The following is a 23,061-nucleotide window of genomic DNA, read 5'->3' as shown; positions in this document are numbered from 1 at the left end:
GTTTATTTATTTACTTTAAGAAAAACACCAGAGTGATTCCGTGGTAAAGGGAAAGCCATGGCGTCTCTCTCAGGTGAGGGAACGCCAGGTTTCTCTATTAAGAATGGATGTAAAGTGTTTTCGGATCAAGCGTTTACAGTTGAAGACGTGCTTTTAGCAATGGGTGAGATTGTTGGGCATGAAAATATAATATCGGCCTCTAGAATGAATAAGGCAGTGGTGGTGTTTCTTAAGGATGAAAAACTCGTAAATAGCCTTGTTGAAAACGGAATTGTTGTTTCCGGTACCTTGGTGCAAGTAATGCCTTTGCACGCACCTGCTACTAAGGTTACCATTTCAAACGCGCCTCCATTCATTTCTAATGAGCAAATTGTAAAGGAATTGAGTCGCTTTGGTAAGTTTGCTGGATCCATTAAAATGGTTCCGCTCGGCTGTAAAAATGCCGTTTTAAAACATGTGCTGTCTTTTCGAAGACAAGTGTTTATGTTTTTAAATGCGCAATCTCAGTCTTTAGATATCTCGTTTCGCATTCAACATGGTGACAGTTCCTATATGATTTTTGCAACGACAGATAGTTTGCGTTGTTTTGAATGCAGTGATTTGGGACATAAGAAGCTCACATGTCCGCATAAGAAACGTTCAGAAAATGAAAAGAAGGATGGGAATTGTAGTGTATTGGCTAAAAATATGGGAATAGTGAGGTTGCTTTAAGAGGGCGGAAGACTGGGATGGGCGTTCCTACCTTTCTCCAGGGGAGGAAGTTGGTGTTTTTGTTAGACTGTTACGTGCTGGCTGAAGATGTATGTTCTGTTCTGCGTTACATCAATTCAGTAAAGTTCTCAAGATTACGACAGCCTCTTGATGTCATTCAAATATACTACACTGGCGACGAGCGGATTCGAACTGACTGTGTGCAGATAAGTCGATGATGAAGCTCTGAAGTGAACGAAATACACTTGTCTAACTTTGCTGCAATCATGGCTATGCTCGGCCGTATCGAAGAGTTTGATGAATGCTCGAGTAATTCTTTTGAAGAATATATAGAAAGACTGGAATGTTTTTTCCATGCAAATGACATTGAGGACGACGCAAAGAAACGTTCTGTGCTGCTTAGTGTGTGTGGTGCAAAAACATATTCCACATTACGTACAGTGCTCGCCCCAACACAGCCTTCTACTGTGGCTTATGCAAACATTGTAGCTGCGTTGAAACGTCATTACAGTCCAGTGCCATCAGAGATAGTTCAGCGTTTCCATTTTCACAATTGTAAGCAGAAACCTAATCAAAGCATTCCTAACTACATTGCTGAGCTTCGACGTCTCTCTGTGCACTGCGCTTTTGGAGATGCCATGCTGCGTGATAGGCTTGTGTGTGGAGTTGTGGATGAGGCGCTACAACGACGCCTATTGGCTGAAACCACGCTCACATTTAAAGAGGCAGAGGAAAAGGCACTAGCTGCCGAGACTGCATTGTTAAATGCTCGTCTACTTCGTCAGCAACAACATGAATCACTGCTTCAAGATGATGTTCATTATGCAGCACACAAAGTTGCAGCTACAAGTGAATATAAAAAATGTGATAAATCATGCTACAGGTGTGGCGGCCAGCACATCCCACAAGCCTGTAAGTTTTCCACTGCTGTATGCCATTATTGCAAAAAAAGAGGACACATTGCTCGGGTGTGTTTAACAAAGACTAGACACAGTAGTGACAAGGATTCAGCAGGTAGCACAGCAGAACAACATACAAACATTATAACTCACGACCCACAGAATGAGTACTCTGTTTACAGTGCCACTTCCAAATCAAAACTAGGAGGGCAGAAGCCATATTTGGCCACGGTAATACTGAACAAGCAAGCACACACAATGGAAGTAGATTCAGGAGCAGCATGCTCCTTGATTAGTGAGCATACTTATCACTCGCTGTGGCCTTCTCAACCCCCTGAAATGCATGCAGACAATGGAGTTCTAAAGCAGTGGTCACAAGCAACTTTAGAAGTGAAAGGAAAAATATTTGTGGAAGTAATGTTCAAAGCAACACAAAAAACACTGCCTTTATTTGTCATAAGGGGCCAGGGCCCTAGTCTGCTGGGACGGGACTGGTTTGATGCCCTTGGAATATCGATTGAAGGAGTGCACAGAGTACAGCTTCAGTCCATAGAAGAAATACTGGCTGAATATTCGGAGGTATTCCAGGACATTGGGGTTTGCCGGACGCCCCCAATCTCAACTGACATTGATTCCACAGTTACACCACGTTTCTTCAAAGCCCTACCAGTTCCTTTCGCTTTACGGCCACAGCTTGATGAGGAGCTAGATAAATTGGTGGCTCAAGGAATTTTTGAACCTGTGCGGCATGCAAAGTGGGCCACACCCATAGTGGCCGGAGCAAAAAAAGATAGGGGCTTGAGGATTTGCGGTGATTATCGTTGTACTGTCAATACGGCTGTTAAGCCTGATGTGTACCCCATACCCACAGCGTCTGAACTGTTCTCAAAACTAGCAGGAGGAGTAGTATTTACTAAACTTGATTTGAAACAAGCTTATCAGCAGCTTCCATTGGATGACCAGTCAGCCGACTTACTGACTATTAACACTCACCGCGGACTTTTCCTTTGATGGCATCAGACCAACCTGTGAAAAAGTGGAAGCTATCCAAAAGGCCCCGCCTCCACGGAACAAGACAGAGCTCCAGGCATTTTTGGGGCTTCTTAATTTTTACAGTTGCTTTCTTCCTAACAAGGCCACTGTCTTGGAGCCCCTGCATCACCTCCTTGACCAGTCCGCTACTTGGCAGTGGAGAGCAAAGCATGAGACAGCATATGTTCAGGCAAAACAGTTGCTTCAAACGGATAAAGTGCTGACGCATTACGATGAAAAGAAACCCCTGGCAGTAGTTTGCGATGCTTCGCCCTATGGGCTTGGGGCTTTATTGTTTCATTTGGAGAATGATGGTCAGGAAAAGCCCATTTGCTTCGCCTCTAGAACAATGACCACCACTGAGCGGAATTATGCCCAGATTGATAAGGAAGCATTGGCGGTTGTTTTCGCTGTCAGAAAGTTTCACCAGTACCTAGCAGGTCGCCACTTCGTGATTTTTACGGACCACAAGCCCCTGCTTGGACTCTTGCACCATTCCAAGCCAATGCCTGCCATCCTTTCACCACGGATGCTACGTTGGAGTTTGATCATTGGGGCTTATGACTATGAGCTGTGTTACAGACCTGGCAAACAAATGGGCAACGCGGATGCCCTGAGTCTCTTACCTCTGCCTGCATCTGACGCTGTTACTCCACCACCGTTGGAAGTATTGCTACTGGAAATGGTGCCAGATGCACCTATGCATGCTGAAAGGATTTCTAACCTTACACTTAAGGACCCTATCATGTCACGTGTACTACGCTGGGTACTACATGGGTGGCCAGCTGACATACCAGATAGCGGGTTCAGACCATTTAATTCACGCCGCCATGAACTCTCCGCGCATAAGAACTGTGTGCTTTGGGGAAGCCGTGTGGTTGTTCCCAGCTCGGCACGGAGAGAAGTACTGGCTATGCTGCATGACGCACATCCGGGCATCGTACACATGAAGGGACTGGCAAGGAGTTATGTGTGGTGGCCAGGCATGGACGGAGACATAGAGGAAACTGTCAAAGCATGCAAAGCCTGTCAGATGTCACGTCATGCACCCACTAAGGCAAAAGTACACCCATGGGAGTGGACAACGAAAAGATGGTCCCGGCTACATATTGACTTTGCTGGCCCTTTCCAAGGCAAGGTATTCCTTATAGTGGTTGATGCGCACAGCAAGTGGCTGGAGGTGTCTCTGATGAGTTCTATGTCATCATCGGCAGTTATTAACACACTGAGACTGCTTTTTTCAACGCATGGGTTACCCGATGTCATAGTTTCAGATAATGGGGCTGCTTTCACATCCACAGAATTCCAAGAGTTTGCAAACCGAAATGGTATTCGTCACATCACTACAGCACCTTATCACCCAAGCTCAAATGGGCAAGCTGAACGCATGGTACAGACAACCAAAGAGGCCCTGTCTCGCATCACCCAAGGCGAGTGGCAGACCCGACTTGCTCGTTTCTTGCTATCACAGCACGTCACACCCAATTCATCAACTGGAAAAAGTCCCGCTGAGTTGCTTATGAATCGGCGACTGAAAACTGCCCTGGATCGTTTACATCCTGACCATGGAGGTGATATGCTCCGCAAACAGGAGCTGAGTGCTGAAAAATGTCCTGGCACTGTAAGAGAGTTTAAACCACATGACTTGGTGTACCTGAGAAGTTACACCAGGGATGCTAAGTGGATCCCTGGGGTCATCATTGAGGTCACAGGCCCCTTGTCATACAAGGTCAGGACCAGTGATGGGCAAGTGCACAGAAGGCACGTTGATCAACTGCTGGACAGGGAGGCACCCTCACTGGGCCCATCAAGGTCCAAGCCAGATGGCTACACTGGCTCTCTACCAAAGACCTCAGAGGTGGAAATGCCTGAGTTACAGTTGCCCGCAATAGAAATGGAAAACCTTGGTGAAGAAATTGCTGGGGATGAGACCATGTCAGAATTCCCTCCTTCTAGGAGGTACCCCGTGAGAGAGCATCGTCCCCCAAGAAGGTTTTCAGATTTTGTGGACTGGGGGAAAGAGGTGTAGTGTATTGGCTAAAAATATGGGAATAGTGAGGTTGCTTTAAGAGGGTGGAAGACTGGGATGGGCGTTCCTACCTTTCTCCAGGGGAGGAAGTTGGTGTTTTTGTTAGACTGTTACGTGCTGGCTGAAGATGTATGTTCTGTTCTGCGTTACATCAATTCAGTAAAGTTCTCAAGATTACGACAGCCTCTTGATGTCATTCAAATATACTACAGGAATAATGATGAGCAAATCGATCAAAGAAAAAAAGACGAAAATCCAGATAAAGAAAAACTGCCCATCGCTGTAAGGGAGGTAGTGATTCCAGAAAAAAAAAAAAAGACAAACAGGGTTAGCGAGAAGGTTTCGGAGGCTTCAGTTTTGGCAGGTGAACCCAGCGTTATTCCTCGGAACGGTTCTCCAGCTGAGCAGAGTGCTACTGATCCAGTTTCAAAGTCAGAGGTGAGTGAGTTTATTTCACTTATGCGAGCTGGTGATAATGTTGTAGGCCCGAATGTTTTAAAGGAGGACGTTGCTGTTAAGGATATTGATTGTGCTTATGGTGATGAGGTTTTGAGTGTTAGCGGCCAGTCTAGTACAATTGTGGAGAATGAAAATAGTGATGGAGAACTGATGGAGGATTGTGATGATTGTTCAGAGGTTTCGGAGATTGATTGCAGTCAGTCTTTGGATGACGTGTATTCTGTCGATGAATTAAACGAGTTTCTGGATTTAACTAAAGGGAAAAAGGTGGATGTTGTAAAATATTTCCCTGATGTTAATAAGTTTATTAAATCAGTGGTGAAAGCTCAGAAGACGGTTGGCTATGATGTTATTTCAAAACAAAAGAGATTTCGGCTGAAAAAGTTTCTTGCTACTGTGCGTAAAGCTCAAAAAGATAACGTGCGATTGTCAAAGGTAAAAAAATAAAGCACATGGGTGTGGGATTTATCTTTATTTTTGTTTTGCTTTTCTGGCATGTTTTGTTTTTTCTATCTCTCTATCCTGTAATGCAGATTCTTAGTTTAGGATCTTTAAACGTGAATGGTATGAGGGATGGGGGGAAAAGAGCTTTACTTAATGAATTTCTTAGGCTTAAAGAAGCTGAAGTAATATTTTTACAAGAAACTCATAGCAACATAAAAAATGAATCTGAGTTAAACCTGTGGTGGAGAGGAAAAATCTGTTTTAGCCATGGCACAAATGTCAGTGCAGGTGTAGCGATTTTGTTTTCAGCTCACCTTGATGTTAATATTTTATCAGAAATGGAAATAGAGAAAGGACATATTATGATGGTGAACGCTATGATTAAAAATCAGTTATTTGTATTTATAAATATTTATGCTCCAAACAAAGGGTCAGATAGAATTATAATATTTAGAAAATTAGGAGAGTTTTTAAAAAGTTATACTTTGGATGGTGTATTAATCATTGGAGGGGATTGGAATTGTACTTTTAATTTTCTTTTAGATAGGAAAAATGAGGAACCACATCCTGTATCAGCTTCTTTCTTAAAAAGTATTACATTTCAGAATGATTTGGTAGATGTATGGAGAGATAGGAATAAAGAGATTAAACAATATACATGGACAAAGGTTTCACAAGGAATGATAAGTGTAGCAAGACTTGACAGGTTTTATGTCAAACGTACTGAAAATAATAGAATAATGGGGTGTAATATTTTTCCATGTTGTTTATCAGATCATCATTTTATTACAATAAATATAGTTTTGACACAATCTAAATTTAAAAGTCCTTATTGGAAATTTAATATTGCATTGTTGAAAGAAAAAGATTTTTATGAGAAATTTGAATTGTTTTAAAATGAATGGGGTTCTAAGAAAAATGAATTTGATAATTTGATACAGTGGTGGGAAATAGGAAAGTCACAAATACAATTTTTTTGTCAGCAGTATACATGTTTTGAAAAATAAAACAATTTTTTTTTTTTTTAAATAGAACAAGAGATTTTACACATTACATCTGGTATGATTCAGAATTCTAATTCATCTTCAGCTGGCATTTTATGTGAAAAGAAGCAAGATCTAGAATATTTATTGCAAGTGCGGGCTACAGGTGCCCTAATAAGATCTTGTTTTAAGTCTGTACATGAGATGGATGCTCCCACTGCTTATTTTTTTAATTTAGAAAAAGTGTCAAAACAACAAAATGAAATGTATTGTTTGACAACACCTGATGGACATAAGACTTCTGATGTAAGACAAATGAGAAAGATTGCAGTGGACTTTTATTCAGATTTGTATAGAAAAGAAGAAACTGATACTGAATGTGTTTCACAGCTGTTGCAACAGCTGCCTACTCTTACTGAAACAAAGAGTAAGAATTTGGACAGTTCTTTTTCATTTGAGGAGTTAACTGATGCTGTTAAACAGATGAAACCGGGTAGAGCCCCTGGAATTGATGGACTATCAGTGGACTTTTATAAAGCTGTGTGGAAATACATTGGAAAAGACTTTTATGAGGTGGTTCAAGAGTGTTTTAAAGAAAAATGCCTTCCCACAAGTTGCCAAAGGGCAGTATTAACACTATTACCAAAAAAGGGTGACTTGAGTGTTCTTAAAAATTGGAGGCCTGTGTCAATTTTGACAGCTGATTATAAGATAATAGCTAAAGTTTTGGCAAACAGGCTGAAAACTGTACTGGGAGTTTTAATACATCATGACCAATCATACTGCATTCCAGAAAGAACATTATATGATAATATTTTTATGATTAGAGATATTGTGGATTACTCTAAATTACATGAAGCGAATTTTGGTTTTCTGTTCCTGGATCAGGAAAAAGCATTTGATAGAGTTGACCACGGTTTTCTGTTTGAAACAATGAGTGCTTTTGGGTTTGGAGATGTTTTTATTTCTTGGATCAAACTTTTATACATGAATGCCTCTTGTATTCTAAAAATAGGTGGTGGGTTAAGCAAACCAATAAGACTACTTAAAGGTATACGACAAGGATGCCCACGGTCTGGTCAGTTATATGCTTTAGCAGTGGAGCCACTCCTGTGTTTATTAAGAAAAGATCTGTCTGGTATAAAAATTGATGGTAATTGTAATGTTTTTAAGTTAACAGCATATGCAGATGATATCACTGTAATTGTGAAAGATCAAAGAGATATTGATATTGCTAATTACAGTATTTCTTCATATGAAAGAGCATCATCTGCAAAACTGAACTGGAGTAAAACAGAAGCTTTTTGGTGCAATGATAAAAGAAAAATACCTTTACCTGTTATACCTGAAAATGTAAAGTGGGAAAAAGATGGTTTTAAGTTTTTAGGAATTTATTTAGGTTCAGAGGTGTATCAAATGAAAAACTGGGACAGTGTTAAAGATAAAATTTGCAATAGATTATCAAAATGGAACTGGATTTTACCTCAACTATCTTATAGAGGAAGAGTGCTGGTCATAAATAATCTTGCCGCTTCTGTCCTATGGCATAAATTAATTGTGTTGAACCCACCGGATGATTTTATTAGGGAAATTCAAAAAGTGTTTGTTAATTTTTTTTGGGATGGACAACATTGGCTAAGAGAGTCAGTATTGTATCTGCAGTTAAGTGAAGGCCAAGGCCTTATGGACATTAAGTCCAAAGTAGCTGCTTTTAGACTGCAGACTGCACAAAGACTCCTGTATCATCAGTCACAGAATTGGACAAAAATAGCTTGTGCTTTATTGAATAAAGTGGGGCGGATGAATTTGGATAGACACCTTTTTTTGATGAATTTGAAGGAAGTAGATTTTAATGGACTTTCTTCTTTTTATGCATCAGTATTAAATGCATGGCAAATATTTATTGTTAAACGAGAACAGTCTGAGATAACTCATGAGTGGGTTCTTGAAGAACCTTTCATTTTTAATCCACTTCTATCTAGTGTGATTTTAAATTCTAGAGGTGTCTGCACAAGCATGGTGAGAGCTGGAGTATGTAAAATTTGTCATCTTAGGTCAATGGACCGATGGATTTCTGCAGAAAATCTGGCCATGAAGATTGGTATCCATTCTGTTCAGACTGTTGAAAAATTATTATCTGAGATTCAGGAGTTTTTTCCTGCAATACCATTGCAAACAGAGATAGTTAAGAATGTACAGTATTCCCCAGCATCAGTGTGGATGTAAATGTAGGAGATTGGCAGGAGGTTGATGAAAGACACCTGTCGTTTAGGACACCTGAACTTGGTCTCTTTGGTACTATATCTAAGAAGTCACTTTATCTGGTTTGTGTTAAATTTCTAAATTTAAGAGCATTGAAAGACCTTCCAGAGACCAAATGGACTAATTTTGTTGAATCAGGTGCCTCTCCAAAAGGATGTTGGAGGACACTGTATAAGAAACCAATTGAAAAAAGAAGTGGAGATTTGCAATGGCGGATTTCTCATTGGATTTTAGCAACAAATCGTTATAAAGTTCATCTAAATCCTTTGCAAGGAGAAGAGTGTTTGTTTTGTGGTCTTTCAGAAACAGTATTTCATATGTTTATTGAATGTTCAAGGCTGGTTGGAATTCTTGCTCTGTTAAAAGACTTGAGTCATAATTTTAGATTTATTTTCACAAATAGCTTTTTTATTTTTGGACCAAAATATAGTGCCCTAAATAAAAGCAAAATTGTTTTGATTAATGTTTTATTCGGTATGGCAAAAATGGCAATTTGGTTAACAAGAAAAAGAAAATTACTGTTTAACAGTGATACTGATCCTTTGAACATGTTTAGAGCTCTAGTAAAAAGTAGGCTGGTAATGGAGTATAAGTATTATGAATTGGTGAATGATACTGAAGCTTTCTTCTTGTTATGGGGTGTTGGAAATATTTTATGTCAACCCAATGAAGAAGGAGGTTGTGATATATTGTTGTAAAAGAATTTAATTTTTTTATTTTATTTTTTTTTTTTAAATATGTATTTGTAAGAATATGTATTTTATGAAGTAATGTGGTGTTTTAAGGGTGTATGTTTTTTGTGCTAATGGATTGTAATTAAAGAGATGTTAAAAGTCTCTCTCTCTCTCTCTCTCTCGATAGGCTAATTCATTCAAATAAATGTTATAATTCGAACAACTGGCAAATGACCATGGTATAAGTGGAATAATCCATGGCTAGCTGTGCATTAAACTAATGCACTCTGCTTCACGTTGGGTGGTTCTTTGCCTCCAATTTGTGCATTAAAATAGTTTAATGTACAGCTAGCCATGAATTATCTCTTAACTGAGCTATAATGAACTAGCAATGAGCTAACATGAACAAAGACTAATACTGTGTATCGCTCATTGTTAAGGTTATGTGATGCATTATTGTTAACCTTGTTGTTACCTAAGTTTTGTGTACTGAATCAATCTCACCCCAATAGCAAATCGGATGATATTCTTCTTTTCTGCCTTGTCAATAGCATCTTTGAGTTTAGGTCCATCATTTGATCTACCATCAGTGATAACAATTAAGATTTTAATTGATGATTGCCTCATCCCTCCTTCAGTTATGAAGAGCTCATCCCTGTACATTGGAAAGAAGAAAAGCATTTGAAGGTTACAAATCAGCAAGTCACATATACACAAAAAAAAAAAAAAAAAAAGTTGTAAATAAAACAGATTGCTGCAGTACATTTTACAAGAAAATAACTATTTCAGTCTTTTTCAAAATTTACATTTATTTCAATGTGTTACTTGCTGTTTTTATTTTGATAAGTAGTTATCAAATTGACTAGCAATTTCTGAGTAAAAATTGTTGCTACACCATTGTTTTTCTTCAGTGTACAGCTGTTCATGCACTTTATTTCTTATAGGTGTTGCTGTTTCAAACTCAGAAACACAATACTGTTTTTCTATTCAAACCACCCAAACATCCCCTTATTGTGCTTATATTCGAACATAGAAAAGAACTAAATGTCAGATTTGAAAATGAACTTTGCACTAATACATTCTGAAGAGGCACTTTGAGATACTCGAATGTTGATAACATTAGAGGTGACATACATAAGTTTATTTATAGCATTTGCAGTGTAGGTAAATCCTTTTTGATGTTTTATCTCTCCTATTCTTGTCCTCCATGAATTCATGTCTTTGACTGTTTCAAACTTGAAGTGAATTTCATAACCAGTGGAGAACTGTGCAACAGCAAACTATGAGACAAAAAAAAAATTAAATTAAAAATAAGCACACACATACTGTACACATAAAAATCTGTGCATGTCAGAAGGTCTGTTCCTGTCTAAATTGGTGGTGGGCCGTGGAGTATCTGAAGGTAAAAATCTGAAGGTAGTCTTCTGGAATCATCAAAACATATAATCATACCTGAGAATTGCACTTGGAAAAACTCTGGATTATTGTTATGACAAAAGTTTTCATTTTAATGAAATCTGGGTCTTCTACACTCCCAGATCCGTCCATTAGAAAAGCAATATCTATTTCTAGAGGGCAGCCTGTGAATGGAGAGTTTTAGAAAATAAGCATATGATTAGATTATCAGAAAAAAAAAAAAAAAAAAAAGCAATAGTTAGAAAAAATTTAGGTAATTAAGGTAATTCTTTATTTGACTTACTTCTCAAAGCACTTGGTATAGGTTCACTCACCACATTGTTTCCACTGATATTAAAGCACATACCATTGAGGGTAGTAATTATTTTGCAGTCCTTAGGAATGGTTGGACCACAGACCTGAGGACCACAGGAGAGTGAGAGTTTTTCATTTTATCCATAAGCATGTCAAACACTGTAGTATTATGAAGCCTTTTTCCCTGTTCTGCGAGGAGCAATGTATAAAATTAATATAAATAAAAGGAGCAATGCGTAAGAATTATGTATTAATCATTTTTTTATTGCCAATGTGTGAACAGCTTGTAACGAAACTTAAAATAAATAAATAAACACACCTTCCCTGACTACCTAGATTGTCTATGAAAGCCTATAGACTGATATTTATGGGAAGGATTCAGGACATCAGGAAAATCAAAATGATCTTCCATTCAATGACACATAAATCTAATGTATATACAATGTTCAGGATAATTTCGAAAGAGCCATTCTGTACTGTAATATCAATGTGTCATGCAAAGAAAATGGATTCATTCAAACTATAGTCTCACATAGCCTGTAGTATAGTCTATGAGGCCCCGATATAGTTCAAGCGAAATCAAAGAACGTTTCATTTCGAATGTAATCAGGCCAAAACAAAATTCATTCTTGAATCTGAGGTGAATGAAATAGCTTGCCAAAGTGAACTTTCAGGAAAAGTTCACCTTGGCTGGTAAACACCTTCAAACTACAATTGGTCCGTGATGATAACATAATTGGTAGGAATCGCTGAGGCTCCGCCTTCATTCATGCTAAAATATTCTCCAGTTTATTTCTTTTGTTCAGTCTGTCAAGCTCAGACATCTGTGAGTAAAAACATGAACACACTGGAGAGCCAAGTTCAAGTTGTACTTCTAATGAAATGAGACACTGACCATGTTTTTCATGTTCAATACTGTAAAGCTGCTTACTTTTAAACAATCTATTGTATAAAGTGCTCTATATACCATTAGCACAAGGCATCTGTATATGTATGTTGTGTGTGTGTGTGTGTGTGTGTGTGTGTGTGTGTGTGTGTGTGTGTGTGTGTGTGTGTGTGTGTGTGTGTGTGTCAGGATGAGCATATAGCTTACCACTGAATTAGAAGATTGTGTATCCTTAGTCATAGAAAGCCCAAGAGACATGTTAACAGCTTCAGAAGGCACTTTCAATGCATAAATAAAATCGTTAGATTTTACAGGTCAAAACAGACTTATAATGTGTAAAATATGAAATATGACAAGTAAATACCATTAATTTTCACCGGCAGGCAAGTTTCATGTGAAATGTCACAGCTATAAACTTGTCCTCTTCCATTATGGCTGTATTGTACTAAAGGATCACTCACAAGCAAACTATGGAATAGTGAAGAAAAACATGTTAGGTTTCAAATATATTAAATGTTTAAATTGCATTGGGTCGATTTAAATCAATTTAACAACCAAACCTCCCAAAATCTAGATCATTGTACACAGTCAAAAAGTAAGATTCACATATTGTGTAATAGGCTCTTGTATATAAAATATTTTTTTTTAAAATAAATAAATAAAAAAGGTTTATATATGGGGCAATCTGTGTTTCTCTCACCTAGATGCTTCTCTCTGTATGACTCTGTAGCCAAAGCCAGTGTCATTATTTCTTGTGAAGTATTTCCAGGTCACAGGATCGATGTTGAATGTCAGCACTGACTGAAATGCTGGATGATGCAAATTGAGAACAACACATACATATGTTACTTTTTAGGGTCAGTCTGCTTAGACTGCCAATGTTTTGAAAAACAAACAAAAAACTTATGATGATAATTCAGAAAACATGAGGTGTAAAATGAAAAAAAAAATCACATCTTACACTGCAAAAAAAAAAAACAACTTGGTATTCTTGTCTTGTTTTCCTTTTTAAATCAATAAACATTAACTGGAAATGCAAAATAATATGATAAGAAATCTTGATTATGCTTAAAACAATAGCTGCTAATGGGACAAGAAAAATTAAAAAGTAATTCAAAGGGGAAACAAGTTTATATTTTTTTTTGTTTTTTTTTTTTGTTTTTTTTGATAAATGTTTCAGAAAACAAGACATAATATATTACGTCATTTGGCATCTCAAGTACTGTATGTATCTTGATTTGAGAATGTTGAGATATTTGTAATATAAAACCTTATATGTAATATAAGAACATAAAGGGATAGTTCACCCAAAAATGAAAATTTGATGTCTATCTGCTTATCCCCAGGGCATCCAAGATGTAGGTGACTTTGTTTCTTCAGTAGAACACAAATGATGATTTTTAACTCCAACCGTTGCCGTCTGTCAGTTGTATAATGCGTACCAATGGTAACACAATCTATAAGAGTCAAAAAAACATGCACAGACAAATCCAAATTAAACCCTGCGGCTCGTGACAACACATTGATGTCCCAAGACACGAAATGATCAGTTTGTGTGAGAAACCGAACAGTATTTATATAATTTTTTACCTCTAAACACCACTATGTCCAACTGTGTTCAGCCTTCGGTTATTGAGGTCTGATCATGCTCTGACAACAGAAGTGATGTCTTGCGTTCTTTGAAGTACAAGCATGAGACATCACTGGACAATGGAAGTTTTTGTCTGTGCATGTTTTTTTTTTTACTCTTATAGATTGTGTTGCCATTGGCACGCATTATGTGGCTAACAGACGGCAACGGTTGGAGTTAAAAATCATCATTTGTGTTCTACTGAAGAAACAAAGTCACCTACATCTTGGATGCCCTGGGGGTAAGCAGATAAACATCAAATTTTCATTTTTGTGTGAACTATCCCTTTAATATATGGCCTTGTTAGGAGGTTATCGACAATATTCGTTTCACTTGTGACGGGTCATAATGTTCAAACACACTGTCACATATTCAAAATACACTGTAGGTACGTTCTAATTCATTTTCTTGTGCAATATATGCAGTTTTAGAATTTTAAATACCCGAATGATGCACTTATTTAACCAAAAAAAAACAAAAAAAAACGCAGCTTTAATTACGTAGCGGAGGGGGAGAAGCAACGAAACTCCAATGCTGAATGACAATACTAAATTCATACACTACAGGTAGAGTACATAGTGCATCACTACATAGTGTATAATGCGTCATTTGGGACACAGCTTGTGCTCCAAACTATTATGCAAGTGACATACGATATCAGTAAAATAAACATTCAGATTTTAGTTTTTCAAAGAAAGTGTTAGTTTTTTCTTTTCTTTTTTTCTTTTTTTCTTGTATCTTTTTAGATACTGGTATCAATCTCAGACAGAATTGTTAAATAGTTCACCTTATAAGTGCTTTCCCCAAAACCGCATTTCCGTATTCTCCAGGCGTAGGACATACAGCGTAAACTTTTTGGAGAATACAGAAATGTGGTTTTGGCGGAAGCACTTAGAAGGCGAACATTTGTTTATATAAAGCATATATATTTACAATGACTGATCATTTCGCTAGACCCTTATTCCTCGTCTGGTATCGTTTAAAGCCCTTTGAAGCTGCACTGAAACTGTAATTTTGATCTTCAACCATTTAGAGTCCATTGAAGTCCACTATAAGGAGAATAACCCTGGAATGTTTTCATCAAAAACCAAAACCACAATGACGTGGGGGTGAAAAGTTTATTTGAAAGTTGACTAATCCTTTAAAGAGTTTTTTTTTTTTTTTTTTTTTTTTATGCATTATTAAGCAAGTCAAAGTTCTCATGCAATACAGGGAGGATGAAAGCTCTTTCTGGAGATGAAAAACATGAAATAGTGCGATGTCTTGCAAAAGACATGAAACGCCTGGCTGCTTGTGAATATTTTAATTAATCGCACAGTTTTAAATGATTAATCTCAATAAATCATATAGGTGTAATTATCCTGTCCTAATGATTTTGTAAAGACAACGTGTTTGAATCGGTATTGTGAAAACAAACAGAAAAAGACTGACTTCTCAGATGGCAGAATGAAAGTGAGAGGTGAAGAGGAAGACTGGTAGCTCAGATAAGGAAGTTGCCAAACCGATTCTGTGAAATAATAGTATCTACTTTAGTAACTGCAACTTAATTTTTACTGAGAATATTTTAAGAGGCAGAACTTGCATTTTCAGATTCTTAATCATGACTTTCTATCTGTACTTAAAACAACCATGTACACAGTAAAATCCCCAGAGTTAAATCAACTCTGCTCAGAGTACATATGGTCCCTCTCTAAATAGTGTTAAAGTAACACTGAAGCAGAGTTAAAGTTAATGAGAAAATTAAGCAATTAATAAGGCTGTGACTGAAGTCAGTTATAGTTCTTGTGTTTCTCTTTTCTTCAGTGATTCTGCTTGTTAACAGCAGGTGTTCATCAATAATGCTCAATCATCAATTAATTGTTTAATTATCTCATTAATTTTACTCTGCTTCAGTGTTATTTTAACACTATTTAGAGAGGGACCATATGTACTCTGAGCAGAGTTGATTTAACTCTGGAGATTTTGCTGTGTATATTGATAAGAATTTCGCTACTCTAAATACACCAGCAGTGCCGCCATCTTGGACTGACCAATGAGGAGAGAGTTTGAATGAAAATCAATGAAGAAGATGTGTCAGGGCACTGACTAATCTGATTGCAAGGATGTTGATCTTTAACGTTTGCAATTACATAATTCAGTGTCTAGAAAATTAAAAAATAAATAAAAAAATACTAATGGTAGAACTCATCATAAATAATCAGACTAGCTCTGCAACCATTGCATTACACTGTGAACATGGATGACTTGTGCTGGTGAAGAACCATGTATAGTCTATCACCACTTTTGCAGTTACAAAAGTAGGAACCAATGGCTTCTGGTCATTGTTTTCAGTCTGAAGCCGTTCAAAAGGGGCAGGAAGAACTAGGACTGTCAGAGCAACCTAAAGATCCATACTAAGCTGTAGTCATAAAACAAGTATAGAAGCACATTTTTGTCCCTGCTTGAATGGGAGTTTAGTCCCTTTTTCATAGAAAGGGACTAAACTAGGCTGCCTGTGACTGTGTTTGCAAACCCAAATCTTCATGATTAATGTTGAGCTCGCTCACCCTGCTCTTTAACCAAATTGGCAGCAGTCTTTCACCTAATTTTTAACAAATAAATGTTATCTAAACTACATTCAACCCTTAACATTTTATGACAGAAACACAATCGAATAAATTAATAGGAGCCTATCATAAACGACCAAAACAATCAAAAACAGCTGAATATATAAACACAAATTCATTAGGATTTTTATGACACATTTTACATTTTGATTATAAATATGTCCACAACAGGTGCTACTGTATGCAGTGCAGAAAAAACAATGAACATCAAAATGGGAATACTGTGGCACTGTTTGATCTTACCACAAAACAGGTACAAACAGATGCAGAAATCCCAGTCCATGGTCATATCAGGGTCTCAACACAGGGGCCCACTGCCTAATATATGAAAAGCAAACACAAAACAAGAGCATTTATTGAGAAAGATGAAAAAGGCAGTGCATATGACTAAACAAATAACGCACAGGAAATAACGTATCTGAACTACTAAGATAAAATCAAAGATTGCCAATGAACCAGGAAATGACATAAAACTTTACGAAATATGTTCTTTAAGTGTCCCCAATATGTTCTTGGACTGTGGCTTTGCCGTGTGACGATATTGGCCGCTTCGCCAGTACCCACGGGCAAGATGGCCGCCCCCCTCGTTGTCTGTGGACGTAGGGGTTGCTCCAGCCAATGAAGAAGGCTTCTTTCATTCTGCAAGGCTCAGAGGCCTTCCCAGAGCCCGCTGTGGGCCCGGAGACCACTCCAGAGGTCTTTCTTGCTCCGCCCTAGCATCTTGCCCCGCCGACGTCACCCGAGCGTCTTGCCCCGCAAGCGCCACCCAAGCGTCTTGCCCTGCCAGCGCCACCCAAGCACCTTGCCCTGCCAGCGCCGCCCAAGCGTCTTGCCCTGCCAGCGCCACCCAAGCACCTTGCCCTGCCAGCGCCGCCCAAGCGTCTTGCCCTGCCGGCGCCACCCAAGCGTCTTGCCCTGCCGGCGCCACCCAAGCGTCTTGCCCTGCCAGCGCCACCCAAGCACCTTGCCCTGCCAGCGCCGCCCAAGCGTCTTGCCCTGCCAGCGCCACCCAAGCACCTTGCCCTGCCAGCGCCGCCCAAGCGTCTTGCCCTGCCGGCGCCACCCAAGCGTCTTGCCCTGCCAGCGCCACCCAAGCACCTTGCCCTGCCAGCGCCGCCCAAGCGTCTTGCCCTGCCAGCGCCACCCAAGCACCTTGCCCTGCCAGCGCCGCCCAAGCGTCTTGCCCTGCCGGCGCCACCCAAGGTGTCTTGCCCTGCCGGCGCCACCCAAGCGTCTTGCCCTGCCAGCGCCACCCAAGCACCTTGCCCTGCCAGCGCCGCCCAAGCGTCTTGCCCTGCCAGCGCCACCCAAGCACCTTGCCCTGCCAGCGCCGCCCAAGCGTCTTGCCCTGCCGGCGCCACCCAAGCGTCTTGCCCTGCCAGCGCCACCCAAGCACCTTGCCCTGCCAGCGCCGCCCAAGCGTCTTGCCCTGCCAGCGCCACCCAAGCACCTTGCCCTGCCAGCGCCGCCCAAGCGTCTTGCCCTGCCGGCGCCACCCAAGGTGTCTTGCCCTGCCAGCGCCGCCCAAGCGCCTTGCCCTGCCGGCGCCACCCAAACTCCATGCCCACGAACCCGCCACAGCCTCCATTGAATTCCCCAAGAACTTTTTTTGGGGGGGCCATATACCTGAGGGTGGGGAGCTTGTGGGTGGGGACCCTGCACGGCCGTGGCCAGCAACGGCCTTCGAACTGTTATGGCCGCCCATGGACTATAACCCACTATGGTCATTTATGGACTCACCTTGGTTGCCCAAACCACTTGACCTGCCAGGGTTGCCCGAACCACCTGACCTGCCGTGGCTGCCTGAGCCACCTGACTTGCCGTGGTTGCCGGAGCCACCTGACCTGCCATGGTTGCCAGAGCCACCTGACCTGCTGTGACTGCCCGAGTCACCTGACCCGCCATGGCTTCCTGACACTCCTGACCCGCCCTGGCTGTCCGTGGCACCAGACCCGCCAAGGCTGCCCATAGCACCTGACCCGCCATGGCTGCCGTGACACCTGACCTGCCATGGCTGCCCTGGAACTTGCATTGGAGACCCTGTTCCCGTCTGAGCTCCAATGCACCCACCCCCCTCCCTATTTGTGCCATCTACGCTGTGAGGATGCGCCTTCCGGAAGGGGGGCGTTATGTCATGATCACCGTCTGTTCCTGTCAGTTCCCGGACTACACTTTCCACAATCCTTCCTGCCAGTCACATGTTCACTCCACACCAATCACCTGTTGCCACATACAGCTTAGCACACTACCTGGACTATAAATGATTCACACACACACCACCTGATGGCGAAGTCTTGATTACTCCTGTAACAATTCCAAGTGCTTATTCCCTGTCTGCCTATCTGTTCCTGATCCTGTCTGGTTACCCGTTTATGATTCCTTGCTGCATACCTCTGGACTGTTTATTGTTTCCTGGACTGCGAATGATATCTGCCTGCCTCAATCTACTGCCTGTACCCTGACTATGATTCTGCCTGTCCCTGCTGTTCCTGTCTGCCTGTACGACCACGCTCACCTTTCAATAAAGCTTTGCATAAGACGTCAAAATTGATCTGTGCATTTTTAAGACCCTTCAGACTAATTCTTCTAAATAAACAATTAAAAAGCCTAGAGAAAAAGGTCCATAAATGCAACATACATTAAACACTTGTAATAAAGACAGTGTTGTTTTGATATGAGAAGCAAGACACATTCTACCTGACCTTAAGATTTTATTATATTCTTAAATTGGGTGTTGCTTAAAAATTGGGTGTTGCCTTTATCATACGCTGTTAAAGTTTGAATGTGCATAAAATTAACTTTAATGACATGTATGTGTGTTTCTCTCTCATTATTAATAACTACCCAGGCCTCTTCCTCTTTCTGTTTGTTTTAAATTCTAGTTCCTTAAATATTATGCATCGGTTTCCCTCATTTTTATGTCTTTTAGATGTGTATGCATAAAACGTGTCAGTTCAATCAAACAATCTCAAACTGCCAATGTCAATATATTTCTCAGTGAAGCCTTTTGTCCCAACTCATTAGTCATAACTATTAATAATAAATTTGTGCATAAAGTATAAAATTTGTAAATGTTGTAAGATATTAAAATTAGATGAGATACAAGACCACAGCAGAATGGAAAGTCTTTAGTGGTTAACAGAAAATGCACTATGTACTTAGTCAGACCATCTGCAAAGATGAGAAAAGCAAATACATCTCTTTGATCAGTGGAAAGTGTGACTTTGACACTCACATAGTAAGAGCTTATTGATATTTGTAGCTTAAAAGATTTTACTGCAGAAGAGTTGCACTATTTTTTGTGTCGTCCTGTGGATGTTTAAATGTATCTGTTGAGGTGTTGCAATTTTTAAGCTTGCAAACACAGCAGTGAATTTCTCTTTCTCTTTTGTCTTCCTGTCTATTGCCCTAGCTGTCTTTTTCTCCTTGTTTTTCTGCCCACTGCATCCAACACTGAATCATTCACAGTTCACATAAAACTCACAGCTTGTAAACGGGTTTGGTTTAATTTTAAACATACAATATATGAAGTGTGAATCAATACATGCAACCTACGCACATGCTCTTATAGGCCTACGGAAATTCCAAAAACCTTATAATGGTAATCACTTTATACACCTTTGCAAAGATTTGGCCAATTTTAATTCCACCTCCCCTTTAATTCTACAATTATTGTATAAAATGAAAAAGTGTCTCCAGTTGGTTGAAAATACAGCTAAAAACCAATCTATTCATCAGAATCCAGAAGGAATAGCTCAGCATGGAGAGGTTACCCTCAACATCCGAAAGACTGAAAGACTTTCTCAATGCTGTCTCTTACAAATACTAACCAACTGAAGGCTTATTTGTTAAAACTGCGTGTTGCAAGGCATGTTTCTTCATCTTCATGCATGTTTCTAAGAAATCTGTTTAAGGATTTATGCATTTAACTCTTAACTTATAACATTAAGAGCAGATAGGAAACACAAACTTACCAGGCAGAGTTGCTCAGGGACCTTGATGAGGGCGAGGGGGTAGGGCCCGATGGTATTAAAGAGCTTAATCGGGCCACAAACCTGTCTCTCCATGGCACCATGAAGGCAGCCACTCCAGGGCAGCATTGGTGGCAACAGAGAGGCATGTATGATTGAACCTTTCCATCATCAAGGAGAGGATTCGTTCCTCCTTGATGCACCACCATCCCCTTCTGGCCTCATCAATGATGCTGTAAGTTCAGCAGTCGAGAGGATCCAGGAGGATCCAATGAATTTCAAAGGTATGCTGTACACTATGGTGAATCTCGAGTATTGGGTGTTGGAACAGGAAGTTAAGTCCCTCTTGGAGGCCATAGAACGTGTTCGTCTAGTCCCAGGGCTCAATGCTGGGAACACCGTGATGACAGATGCTTCCCTCACAGGCTAGGGTGCGGTCATGAAAGACTGCTTAGCATGGGGTCTGTGGAGAGGGCATCATCTTGCATGGCTCATAAATTGCCTGGAGATGCTGGCTGTATTTCATGCTCTGAAGTACTTCCTCCCAGACAAATGCCATCTTGTACTCATTCGAACAAACAATGTTGGTGGTCTCATATATAATTCATCATGGGAGTCTGAGGTCGCATTAGGTCCTGCTATGGCCTTGGGGCAAACTGCTGTCTCTTAGAGCTATGTACATCCAGAGTGTGGGGGCAGACATCCTGTCGAGACAGGGGCTGAGGCCTGGAGAATGGAGACTCCCCCCTGAGACAGTGGAGTTGATATGGAGGAAGTTTGGCAAATGTGGATCTGTTTGCATCTCTAGAGATGACCCACTGTCTGCTGTGGATGTCCCTCTCTCGTGAGGTGGACTAGATCCTAGGGTTCAGTCTCTTAACTGAGGTTGTTGAGACCCTTCTAAACTCCCTTCTAGAGCTCCCTCCACCAGGAAACTATATGCCTTAAAGTGAAGAGTATTCACTTTATGATGCAGAGAGCATCAGCTGGACTCAATTTAACTGCAAAGTGGCTTCATCCCTGGAGTTCCTGCAAGACCTCCGGTCTTTCCCCATTCACGTTAGGGTCTACGAGGAGGTTAGAGCTGCCTTCCACGCACTGTTAAGCGAGGGAACATTAAGAAGACAACACTTGGTTATCCGTTTCCTTCATGGTGTGTTGAGGATGAGGTCCGCAGCTCATGCCAGGGTTTCAACTTGGGACCTACCTGTGGCTCTAGAATGGTTACCCCTAGCACACTTTGAACCCATAGAGTCCATATCAGAGAAGTTTCTTACTCTAAAGGTGTTTTGTTGTTGTTGTTGTTGTTGTTTTTGGCTTTCCTTCAAGAGAGTGGGAGACTTACAAGCCCTGTCTGTCTCTCCTTCCTGTCAGGAGTTCGCTGGAGTTCACACAGATTTATGAGATTTTACAGCCTGGACCTTCCTTCCACATGTGGCTCTAAAGTGTTTTTATCCTGAGTTGTGCACAGACAAATTTCACACCAGGCAGTGTGGTACAGTGGGCATTTCATTACCCAAAGCGTCATCATTGGACGCATTGCGAGTTCCCTCTAAAAGGAATGTCTCAGGTTACGAATGTAACCATTGTTCCCTGACAGGGGAACAAGTCGATGTGTCCCTTTGCCACACCTCCTGAATGCCTGCACGTGACTTGCTTCAGCGTATCAGAAGCTGACGCTATTGTGTGCAGGCTTACCTTTGTAGCCTCCATAGTGTGTCGTGATATGCTACGTCACGATGCAATGCCAGTTAGGACGTGCTTCAGGCGCTGTCGCACTGAGGAGTTCCCCCAAAGCACCATCATTGAATGCAGCCTCTCATTCCCTTCTCAGGGAACATTTGGTTACATATATAACCTGAGACGTTTTGTTGTTATTGTTTAAAAGCAGAGGCTCTGTCCTTTCTTTTGATATGTTCAGATATTCATATAACAAAATATCTACTCCTGATATTCTGGAGGCCATGAATAATTTGTGAAAATTATTAAAAGTGCTGCTGGCAGCTGACAACTTACAAAAAATGCTTGCAGGGAAAGAGTTCATATTAATACTAAGATTCAAAAAACATGCCTGTGGCAACTGGCAACATTTTTACAAAATGAAATTGCGTTGCTTCTTGCATGTTTTGCGACACTTTACCACCTACACTAAGCCTAAACAATAATGTTTACAAAAGCAAAAATGAGATTTAAAAAAACACAATCTGAAGCAACAATGCCATTTTATCTTGCTTTTACAAGTCTTTGAGGTCTTTTATTGTGGCTCGTGTTTCACGGGACTCATAACCAAAGCACTCCAAAAGCAATCACAAGTGCAATGCAGCTGAGCTACGAGCACATTTACTATGTCAGAAAAGCCATACATAAATGGATATGATTATGTGATGCAAATGTCAAAATGGTTAATTTTACAAATCATACACTATGTTAAAAGTGTTTTGAGGTATTGTGTAAGGAAATATGCAAAAAATAAGTTTATTATCTATTATCTGCCCCTGTAATCATTATTTGTGTGAAAAGAAATAAAAGTTGTTGGTGTTTTGCACCAAATAGAATTGCAAAAATTACAAACAGGTTTCCAAACACTACTACTACCCCTACTAACCCTCTTTCCTTTTCTGCCATAAATGTATTGCCTCATTCCTCTGACAAGACATTAAATACACTATTGGGGTTTTTTTTAACACTTTTTTTTTTTCAGAGTACTAACAATAGATCTAGGGCCACAGCCGGGGTCAGCCTACTCCACTGGTCTGACCTGATGC

General features: G+C 40.3%; 1 protein-coding gene across 1 annotated transcript in view; it reads right to left on the bottom strand.

The window, feature by feature from the left end:
* LOC137007539 (uncharacterized) overlaps nucleotides 1–16,643 on the bottom strand; it is a 62,310-nt gene extending 45,667 nt beyond the window's left edge. The window contains exons 1-9 of the mRNA XM_067369080.1: nucleotides 16,569–16,643; nucleotides 13,397–13,546; nucleotides 12,790–12,898; nucleotides 12,454–12,557; nucleotides 12,297–12,367; nucleotides 11,193–11,307; nucleotides 10,946–11,073; nucleotides 10,628–10,773; nucleotides 9,998–10,148 (exon numbers count right to left, since the gene is read on the bottom strand). Coding sequence (XP_067225181.1) covers nucleotides 9,998–10,148; nucleotides 10,628–10,773; nucleotides 10,946–11,073; nucleotides 11,193–11,307; nucleotides 12,297–12,367; nucleotides 12,454–12,557; nucleotides 12,790–12,898; nucleotides 13,397–13,546; nucleotides 16,569–16,614 — 1,020 coding nt within the window. The 5' untranslated portion in view covers nucleotides 16,615–16,643. The remainder of the gene's footprint in view (nucleotides 1–9,997; nucleotides 10,149–10,627; nucleotides 10,774–10,945; nucleotides 11,074–11,192; nucleotides 11,308–12,296; nucleotides 12,368–12,453; nucleotides 12,558–12,789; nucleotides 12,899–13,396; nucleotides 13,547–16,568) is intronic.
* Between the last annotated feature and the right edge of the window lie 6,418 nt (nucleotides 16,644–23,061).

This window comes from Chanodichthys erythropterus, chromosome 19 (assembly GCF_024489055.1).
Source record: "Chanodichthys erythropterus isolate Z2021 chromosome 19, ASM2448905v1, whole genome shotgun sequence".
Lineage (NCBI taxonomy): Eukaryota > Metazoa > Chordata > Actinopteri > Cypriniformes > Xenocyprididae > Chanodichthys > Chanodichthys erythropterus.
Note: the sequence above shows the minus strand (reverse complement) of the source record. Positions and strands in the feature narration are given on the sequence as shown.